The following is an 11,018-nucleotide window of genomic DNA, read 5'->3' on the forward strand; positions in this document are numbered from 1 at the left end:
GTAATGAAGGACGAGATAGTCCCTAGATGTAGGAAAAGCATTTTGTAAAGTTCTATCAGCTTTTGCATGTAGCAAGGTAATAAACCATACAAAATTTGATAAACAAGTACACAAAGTTTAAAGTTAATCCGAGAATTTATTGGAAGCCAATATAATTTTGCCAGGAGAGGAGTTGCCTTGATATAACGAGGAACTCTACAAAACAAGATGGGCAGCAGTGTTCTGTGCTGATTGAATTTTTTTTGACTAAAGAATACTTTAAACCTGAGTAAATGGCATGACAATAGTCAGAGAGTACTAGTTTTGGACCAAAGAATATAAGATTGAATTTGGAAAGAAAGGTCTCGATCACTTCAGTCTCCACAATGTATTAAAGACACTGGATATCATCTTAGACACCTGAGGTTCAAATGACAGTTATATTTAAGATTTTCTATTAGACTGTAAGCTCTTTGAGCAGGGACTGTCTCTCTTTGTTAAATTGTACAGCGCTGCGTAACCCTAGTAGCGCTCTAGAAATGTTAAGTAGTAGTAGTAGTAATGGGTAAGTCATATTGTCTATAGTGAAGTTCCAAATTGCCATAGGGTGCTAGGGATTAGTCAGGATTAGGAACTTGGTTTTGCCTTTGTTTAGTTTTAATTTGAAATCAGCAGCCCAGGATTCCATCAGATCTAAACTGGATTTGATAGTAGGCAAGATATCAACTATATTATCTATAAACATATCCTATCGCCCTACCCTTCTCCCCTTCCCCATCTCCAAAGGTCAGTCAAAGATCTTTCCATACTTTTGTTTTCAGCTTATAGTTTTGAACATGTATTATTTGTTTTAATAATTGGCTTCTGGCTCTATGAGGCAACGAGTTCCAAAAAACTTCCCATGAACCCGGAAACATTTTCTACTTATTAGGTTTCAGTTTATCAACTGTTAGTAAGAAGCAGAATCAGTTGTCAGCGTCGTAGAGGCTATCGATGGCGCTTCTAGTACTATCCAGTTTGACAGAATACATTTATGACCAAGCAATAATGCCCTCCTAGGGAACCTAGGGAATCTCCAAGCAACCCCCTCCCCCAATCCAGCTGTCCCTTCAATATGGTTAAAAAGAAGTTCAGGGGCGTCCTGTACCTTAATTCCTAGAAGAATTGAGCAATATTGACAAACATTCTTCCAGGGCATTTAGGGCCTCTTTTATCAAGCCGCACTAGCGGCTCGTGGTGTGGTTATGCCAACAAAGTCCATTCACTTTCAATGGGCTCCATCGGCATTGCTGCATGGGAACCGCTAGCGTGGCTCAATAAAAGAGGCCCTTAATTTGCTGGATTTATTTATATATAAAAACATATTTAGGAATAAATTCACCAGAATAAATCTTCCATCATATGGGTATATGTAAATATATGTTTAAAATACTAGTCAACAAGTTTAAATAAGGTGCTTAGTAGCAACCTGCATGTAATTTTAGACACATTTTCAAACAGGAATTACCCATAAATACTTGTAAACCTGTTCCTGTGGATTTTCATATGCACTTTTATGCAAATGCATATAGTCTTTACCTTCCCCTCCTCTCAGGAAAATCTTTGTTGCATGAATAATAATACCCGCTACATGGAGACAAATGTTAAATTAATCATGTAATCTCCAAAGTTAATTTTAAGTTTCTCAAGTTCTTTACTTTATTTGAGGAAAACGAACAAGACAAAGTAACACAGTAGATGTCGACAGATAAAGACCTGTATGGTCCATCCAATCTGCCCAAGAAGATAAACTCATTACATACATATGGTATGTATACCTGTTCTTGATTTATCCTTGCCATTTTTAGGGCATAGACTGTAGAAGTCTGTCCAGCACTTGCCTTGTTCTTAAATTTCGGAAGTTGTTGTCAAAGCTCCCGAAAAGCTCCACTCCAGACCATCCAAATCTAATTCAGCCTCCATCAGGGTACAGACTGTAGAAGTCAGCCCAGCACTGGCTTTCCTACCTAATGGATCCGATCCTTCTAAACTGGATTCCTTTGTGTTTGCGCCATGCGTTTTCAAATTCCGTTACCATTTTCATCTGTACGCCTCCTCCTCCCCCCCCCCCCCCCCCCCCCCCCCCCCCGCTGGAAGGCATTCCAGGCATCTACCACCCTCTCACTGAAAAAATAGTTCCTCACCTTATCCCTGAGTCCACCTCCTTTCAACATTAATTCATGCCCTCTAGGTCTACCAACTTCCCATCTTTGAAAAGGTTTGTTTAAGAATTAATACCTTGTGTGGAAAGTCCACACGCCGCACAAGGCAAGCAAGTGAAAAAGGCAGCAGAGTCAATGAGAATGGCTGGAGACTTTTATTTTCGATTTAACAGTCTGACTTGACACAGACTGTGTCAAGGGCTTGCGTCAGAAGTCTGTAGTTTTCACATAAAGAATATGGATCTAAAGATAGACTACATCTGTAGCAATACGGTCTTCAACCTTTCTTGGCTACACACAATGTATAATTCTCAGATTCTATATAGAGCGCCTAGCGTTCCACACTGAAATCCAAGCACATTCTGTAACAACGCGTGTAACTTAATTGGCTTAACAAGCCAATCAGCATTGGTAACAGCATTTAACAAGCAATAATGAGCACTAATTTGCAAAAATTAGAATTTACACGCACAAGTCCCTGAGGGGTCCTTTTACTAAGGTGCGTTGAAAAATGACCTGCGCTGTTGTAGGCACATGTATTGGACGTGCCTTGTTGCTTTGTAGTTTTTACTAACTGAGGCGTGGGGTAAGGAAGAATATACTGTAGAGGAATATATTTGAGTTACTCCCCAAGTTTTCCACGTCATCATTGTGACCCCTGACACAGGTGCTAGTCACCTAAACACGGCCCGTGTCGGGTCTTTTTGTCAAGGCTCATTCATTAAAGAACTGTGTTCCATTTTAAAGGCCCGTGGTGCTGTTTTTTTGTTTGGACATGCACAGGTCCATTTTTCAGTGTGCCTGCAAAAAAGGCCTTTTTTTGTCCAAAAATGGATGTGTGGCAAAATAAAAATTAGCGCATGTCCATTTTGGGCCTGAGACTTTACCACCACCCACACTGACTTAGCAGTAAGGTCTCATGTGTTAACTGGGTGGTAATCATCAGCGCACATACACTGCCCTGTCGATTACCGCCTGGTTAGTGCCATGCAGTAGAAAATAAAAAATATTTTCTTCCACTCGTATCGGACGAGTGTAAAAAATGGAATTACCGCTTGGGTCTCGCAGTAGCCTGGCAGTAGTTCCAATCTGACATGCACTGGACGCACGTAGGTGCCTATGCGCCTTAGTAAAAGGGCCCCAAGTGTATTCTGTAATGCACTGCGCCTAAATTTTAATGTGTGCAGGTAAAAAGAGGTGTGGTTATAGGCAGGGAAAAGGGTGTTTCATGGGCGCTCCAAAATTTATGCATGTTATAAAATATGGTCCTCTGTGCCTAAATCTAAATGCCAGGATTTACACCATGTTTTCAATGGTGTAAATAAAGGTACATAGTTTTAGGCGCTAGAATATCAACTAAATCTAGGTGCTGCTTATAGAACACGCCTAGGCGGAAATGTTTTCCATGCAGATTTTTGAGCCATCAAAACAAAGGGAACGGGGACTTTATATACTGCCTTTCTGAGGTTTTTGCACCTACATTCAAAGCGGTTTACATATATTCAGGTACTTATTTTGTACCAGGGGCAATGGAGGGTTAAGTGACTTGCCCACAGACACAAGGAGCTGCAGTGGGCATTGAACCCAGTTCCCCAGGATCAAAGTCCACTGCACTAACCACTAGGCTGCTCCTCCACTCAAAGGCGATATTCCCACCAAACACGCAGAATAGATTTGGTATATCTTTAGATCCATATTCTTTATGTGAAAATCACAGACTCCTGAAGCATCCTGTTGCTGAAACATGGCATATGTCTAGTCAGATTTTTTAAAATTGACAATAAAAGGTCTCCAGCCATTCTCGTCAACGCCGCTACTTTTTCTGCTTACTTTGTTTGAGGACACACCTCACAAATAAGCTCAAGGTGAGTTACAACATGTAATCTTTTGAAAATTTAGCCTACAATGGGGATACTTTTATAAAGCTTTTTCCTCATGCAAAGCCTGTTTCATAGACAGAAAAGAGAATAAGCTGTCAAGTCTGTGGCCGTGCCCACCCTCATACTTACCCTGTTTCTGGGAGTCAGTGGCTGTGCTGGCTTCTGCTTGTCTCTGTGTCTATCTCTGTCTTAGTTTCTCTCTGGCTCTGTGTGCTGATTGCCCTACTGAACCTCACCTGTGTGGGCTATGCCTCTTCCAAGATGGCTGCCGACTCCTCTTTGCCAGTATCCAAGATGGCTCCCGCTGTTCCTTCCTGTGGGCTGACTTCTCTGTGTGTCAAGCCTCTGTTTGGATGCAAGGTGATTGCTGCAGCTGTGCCTCTGGTGTTGAAGGGCTTTATTAATCACTTAGAGACTACAGCCCTTGCCTTTGCATTTCGTCTAAGGGCCCTGGTATGTAGAGTGCTCTGTACACTGCTACATTGTTTGCTCTGTGTATGTTTCTGATGTTTGACTTGTTAGCTTGGGCACAGCTTTGTTTGTTAGCTTGTGTACAGCTTTACTAGTTCTCCTGAGTTTGCTCTGTGTATGTTTCCAGTGTATGACTTGTTAGCTTGGGCACAGCTTTGCTTGTTAGCCTGTGTACAGCTTTACTAGTTCTCCTGAGTTTGCTCTGTGTATGTTTCTAGGGTATGACTTGTCAGCTTGGGCACAGCTTTGTTTGTTTGCTTGTGTACAGCTTTACTAGTTCTCCTGAGTTTGCTCTGTGTATGTTTCCAGTGTATGACTTGTTAGCTTAGGCACAGCTTTGTTTGTTAGCTTGTGTACAGCTTTACTAGTTCTCCTGAGTTTGCTCTGTGTATGTTTCCAGTGTATGACTTGTTAGCTTGGGCACAGCTTTGCTTGTTAGCCTGTGTACAGCTTTACTCGTTCTCCTGAGATTGCTCTGTGTATGTTCCTAGTGTTTGACTTGTTAGCTTGGGCACAGCTTTGCATTGTCAGCCTGTGTACAGCCTTCCTGTGTTTGCTTAGTGTATGTTTCTTGTGTATGACTGGTTTGCTTGGGCATAGCTTTCCTACTAGCTTATGTACAGTTGACTAGTCTTCTTGTGTTTAGCCTGCTGGTTTTCCGTGTGTGTTTCTTTTGCTTCTGGAGCTTCAGCCCTTGTTCTATCTGTTGCCAGTACTCCTTGATACTGAGGCTCAAGCCGTAGTCTTGTTCCTTGACCTGACCATTGCTTTGAACCTGCCTGCTGCCGGAACCCGGACATTCTCTGCCTGTCTGCCTTGCTTTCGCCTAGGTGCCTGGGGGCACTTCTGGATCCTGAGTCCTGCTGTTCCTGATTGCAAGTTCCAGTTCCGGTCTTTCCTGTAAGTCCTGCCGGCTGCCCGAACCTGGGGGCTTAACCCTCGGGGAAAGGCGGCTAAGCGTAGGTGAAGCCTAGGTCCAGTGTGTTCCAGTCCAGCGGGTTCCGGTCCCGTGGGTTCCAGTCCAGTGGGGCCACTCCAGTGTGTTCCAGTCCAGCGGGCTCCACTCCAGTGCACACCTGTCCGGTGCGTTCCAGTTCCGTGTATTCCTGTGTAGAACTCCAGTCCGGGGTTCCAGTCCAGTCTTGTCTCATCTCTACCTTGAAGGTGATCTTGCCTGCCACTGCCGCTCCACGGTAGTGGCCCAAGGACTCACGAAACCAGTGCTCCCGGGGAAGAAGCCTGACAGTATGCCAAGGTCCTCGAGCACGCGACATAAGCCAAGGAACGATTCAAAAAAATTACACCTCAGGAATATCATTATGAGGGACATCGATGTTGATTGTGGACAATGAGTTTTAAATTCATTGGAATCAATAATGTGCCTTTTCACAAAAGGAGGAATTGGCAAAGAAGGGGCAGCTAGAATTCATGCAAGCTGAAATATAAAACATATTAAAAATGATCAGACCAAGGAATGGGAGAACACCTCTTTTACTAAAGTGCATTAATGCAGAAATTAGTGCACAGGAGTTTGACGCTTAGCCCATGCTAATTACCTTGTTATCTGGCAATACCTTCATAAAGGTGGTTAATAAATCCCAATAAATAATTAAATATGGAATAGAGCAGGAAAGGATTGTACCATATATATAATTAGTGGTATTGCAAATACAGCAGATGAGCGAGAGGTGGCACTAAGTGCATCTGCATTATCTGCAATGCAATGAATGCACAGTATGGCTAAATTCTATAAACTTGGGTGCCAAAAATACGAACATCAAACATATAAAAGGCGAGTGTCGTACTCACTCGCAAATGCGCAGTAGAGACTTCCCTCTCTGCCCCACTCCTGCATCAATACGTGATGAGGGGGGCGGGACAGAGCGGGAAGTCTCTACTGCGCATGCCGCAGACGTACTCGCAACCGCTCCGGCCTCCTCCTCCCCCCCGAGGTCACTGCTACCGCTCCCCCCACCAGGAGTCGCCACCACCGCCACCCCTCCACCCGGCCCGAGCACTGTCTTTCTTATTGAATTTACATCGCACCACGCAGACGCAGCAGGCACATCAGCAAAGCTGCCGTCGGGATGGGCTTCCTTATCTGCCTGTGACCCGCCCTCGCCGCGTTACGTCACATGAGGGCGGGACACAGGCAGAGAAGGAAGCCCGCCCCGATGGCAGCTTTGCTGATGTGCCTGCTGCGTCTGCTTGGTGCAATGTAAGTTCAATAACAGACAGTGTTCGGGCCGGGGGGGGGGGGGAGGCGGAGCAGCAGCGACCTCGGGGGGGGGCCTCAGAACCCCCCCCCCCCATTCCAAAACTAGCCCATTTACACGGGCTCAACGGCTAGTTAAGCACTATTCTATAAACAGTGCTCAAAATTGGACACAGTTTACAGAATAGTGTTTAGTGACGGGATCTGTGCCCAATTTTGGATGCGAGGATTTACACTAACTGAAACCTGGTATAAATCCTCGTGCCTAAATTGAGTGCGGATCTGCCATATTCTGTAACACTGTGCGCAAATTCTAGGAAAGCCCCTGACCCGCCCATGCCCTTCCCATGGCCACACCCCCTTTTTGGATCCACACGTATAAATTTACATGTGCATCTTTATAGAATACCAACTACAAAGATGGAAGCGTAAATTCTAATTATTGCCAATTAGCACCAATAATTGATTGCTGGTACCCAATTATTGGCACTAATTGGCTTGTTCAATTAAACTGTGTGCACAAATTTGGCGCACATCCAAATATATGCACACAATTTTCAGTGCCATATATAGAATTAGGGGGTAAGTGTATTATCTCTGCATTAACTGTTTGGGCAGATGCTGAACACACCCCCAACAGTTAACACAGGTTCTATATGTTAATTTTAGATGTTAACACACTTTAATAAAAGGGTTCTTGTTTTGAATCGAGCTACCTAGTGGCTAAATACCTCAACTAAACAACAGACTTCATGTAAGCTGGCTACATATGTCACAGAACAAATTACCTGGGTAAAGCCACTAAAAAGCATAACAAGAAAGTCCTCTATACCTGGAGAGGAGGCATAATCAACACAGACATTAAAATAACAAGACCCAACACGCCAAGTCGTTTTAATTGCAAAGAGGCAAAAGTTTCTATTAAAACCAAAGTATCAACCCCAAGTGATCCTGCCAGAGGATAAACCAGGCATGGTAAGCAATGGTTAAACTGCAAATACCACTGGTCCAGTCTCAAATAGTGAGGAGTACATAAGTAGTGCTATACTGGGAAAGACCAAAGGTCCATCGAGCCCAGCATCCTGTTTCCAACAGTGGCCAATCTAGGTCACAAAATACCTGGAAAGATCCCAAAAGTAAGTATCACATGAGTTTTAAAAATGACTAAAACCCTTCCTCTCCTTTGTAACCTGTAGCGACATATACTCATAGTTATACCCTGCAAGACACATCTGATCTAAAATCAACACCTTTGATTTAGTCAGCAGGATTCAGTAATTCATAGTGAGATCAATATTTGGCTGTTTGAAACAACTAACTTGGTTGCTTTCAAATCATACATATATTCAGCAATGCAATCCATTTAGGTAGTACCACTGAATAACCATGTATAACTTAAAATGTTTGAGTTAGCTGTTCAAAGTTATACTTTCTATTTGTGCAGACCTCCTCAATGTATTATTTATGTATTTAGCAGATTATCATCACCCCTGAACACTCCAAATTCTGCCCTCTTTTCAGATGCATAATTTTGGCCATACAATGATTTATATCTTCTCTCCCTGCAGGGAGGCTGGGTTTGAGAATTGCTTTAGTGCAGGGTGTGGTGTGATTCTGGTGCCAGGCAGTGAGTTTAGCCTTCCTGAAAAGCGCTATACTGACAGCACTAAAAATCAAAGCTGACTTTTATCCAGCATGGACACAGCAGTACAAGCCTCCACTTCACTACCCTGTCAATGGATGTCAACTCAAATCGAAAAGAAACATCCCTACAAATGAAAGAGAAGTTGAATTTCAGTCCACATCCAGTTCTTGACTTCTAGAAGGGATGGCCAGTGTCAATAATAATGGTGATTTCAGTGGTTACGGGCACTTGTCTCCTGGGAACAGCCGTGAAACCATCAAGTCATTTTCCAGGGGCTACAACACAATTTGAAATGGTACTGACTGACTTGCATTTAAACCACAGATGTAGAGATTAAACAGGACTAGTTCAAGTACTAATCCTGCTGCAATATGTTTGGTAAAATTACAGTGTTATGCTGCAATCAAACTGAAACAGCTGACCAAGCAAACAAGAGCAATAAACAGTTTGTGTTAATAATAAACAACCTGCTTCCTTTTTGACACTTCCATTTCACAAGATAGAAGAGGGTAAGCTGTATTCCATTAATAAATAGAGTTTTCAGATGGCCAAATGAAATTGAAATCCAATCACATTTTAATATTACAGGACAACCCCTGTCTATTCTGCTTGCTTATTTACAACTTGTTTCCTATGCTTTTGGCAAAATTCTTTAACAAATAATCCCCTAATGCTGCTCATTCTGTCCAATGAATTAATCAATAAAAATATATAAAGCATGTTTATTCAAAGTTAATATAACATAGTCTCATCCAATTACAGTTATTGTACGTTTACTTTGCATCTGCATTTTCTACAATGAATATATTTATGTGGCTGACAGAAAGAAGAACAAGGAATGTACTCCGAACAGGAAGGCATAGTAGTTAATAATTTAACCTAGGATTATTTGTGAAATGATTCTTTCCAGGCTTTACCTTTGTCTATTTATTTATTTTCATATTCTGCCTTTCCAACCAAAGTTGATCAATGCAACTTGTTAACACTTGATTACACTGACAGTAACTAAGTTAGTCTCACTGTGAAAACTATGCCCTCCTTTAGTGGTCTGTAAGGAAAACCACTGGTCAGTTGGTGTATGTCTGTTATCTGCTCCACTTACACATATCATCAACAATATCCAATACTATAACAAATATCAGATCTACAACCAAGCATTATTTATAATTCTGGAGAAACATTTTAAGCCTCTTCTATGAGGCATATATCCTTATTTGATATTTAGGCGTTTATATTGTGTTTGCAATTATATTTCGTCCGATCTTAGTAATCAGCAGAGGCAGGCGTTCGAAAAGATTATAATGAACGTGTCTATCTGTTGCAAATGAAAATCATTTCAACACCATGGACCTGCTGCGTCGATTTAAACCTGCGGGTTTGAAATATAGGCTTAATACATTCTATCACATGCTGCTGAGAATACTTTAGATCGCATGCAGTCAGAACAACAGAAACACGGGTGCTGGGACACAAAGCGGTGGCAGGGGAAGGGTGGGATGAGGCAGGCTGCCGGGATGGAAACAGGTTCTAGTGGCAATTGTGAGGGCAAAAGGAGCCAGTCCAAGTGCTGATCGTGATCCCCTCAAGAATCGTCGCCCGGTTCTTATTGAAACTGTACTACAAACAACTAGTAGAGGTACATTAAAGATCAGCTATTCTCCTCACGCTGCTATCCAGCCCAGTAAGAGTTCAATTTTTCTCCCACTCAAGCTCCCTCACAAAACAAGAACAACTGTCTGGTCCTTGCAGGGCTTTTTTTTTTGAGGGGGTACTGAGCACCAGCACCTTTTCCATTGTCTGCTAAAATTGACCCATGGAACCCAAGTTTTAATGATAGAGCTCAGCTCTACACACCAATTCTGTCTTGTCATAGATGCTGTGACTGGTTACAGGGGGTCTGGCTATTATGGGGTGGGTCCCTCAGTGATCACCCCACTCCTGAAGGGTGGCCTAGCATTTGAGTACCAGCACCTTTTTTTGCTAGAAAAAAATACACTGGGTCCTTGTATAGTAATGACTGACGCTTCAAGCTCAGCAGCCGCGCTGCGATCTGGGTATTGTCCGCGCGCAGCCTCCCTCCCACCCATCCCCGTGCCGTCAATGCAATCCACACACACAGCAACAACAGCACTTACTTCTGCCCAGCCCTGCCGCCTTCCACTCCGTGTCCTCCACCGCCCCGTAGTTTTTGGCCGCTTTTTCCGTCTCCATGCTGGTGGAGAGGGATTGCTTTAGCTCCATGGCGCTCTCGGCTCCTGACCAGACTGGGGGAGCCATTCACTCCATCCCCCGCGCACCTTTCTGGGCTCAGCCTCAGCTGCTCAGCGCCAAGGCAGAAGAAGGAGCGGGACACGTGACGTCACCGCATCCCAGCGGGTACCCGAGACGACGACGGATGCTGTGCGCGTGCGCAGTGGGGCAACTAGCGAGACGGCAAACGAGAGGGAGAGATAGACCGATGCTATGTTTAAGCGCCTGCTTTTTACCAGTCTTTGTTATGCTGCACTCCCGACTTTGAGGGCCCTTGTTGATTGGACCAGAGATTGCCATCAATTAAAGCGTTATATCTTCAAGACAGAGGTGGGCTAGCCTTGGAAGCCTGGAGCATGGTGCTTGCAGCTGCCTCC

General features: G+C 43.5%; 1 protein-coding gene across 1 annotated transcript in view; it reads right to left on the bottom strand.

Annotated features, from left to right (window-relative positions):
- LOC115476925 (bMERB domain-containing protein 1-like) overlaps positions 1-10,653 on the bottom strand; it is a 94,366-nt gene extending 83,713 nt beyond the window's left edge. The window contains exon 1 of the mRNA XM_030213512.1: positions 10,527-10,653. Within this exon, the coding sequence (XP_030069372.1) occupies positions 10,527-10,632 (106 nt within the window). The 5' untranslated portion in view covers positions 10,633-10,653. The remainder of the gene's footprint in view (positions 1-10,526) is intronic.
- Positions 10,654-11,018: the final 365 nt, after the last annotated feature.

The sequence above is a fragment of the Microcaecilia unicolor genome, chromosome 8 (genome assembly GCF_901765095.1).
Source record: "Microcaecilia unicolor chromosome 8, aMicUni1.1, whole genome shotgun sequence".
Classification (NCBI taxonomy): domain Eukaryota; kingdom Metazoa; phylum Chordata; class Amphibia; order Gymnophiona; family Siphonopidae; genus Microcaecilia; species Microcaecilia unicolor.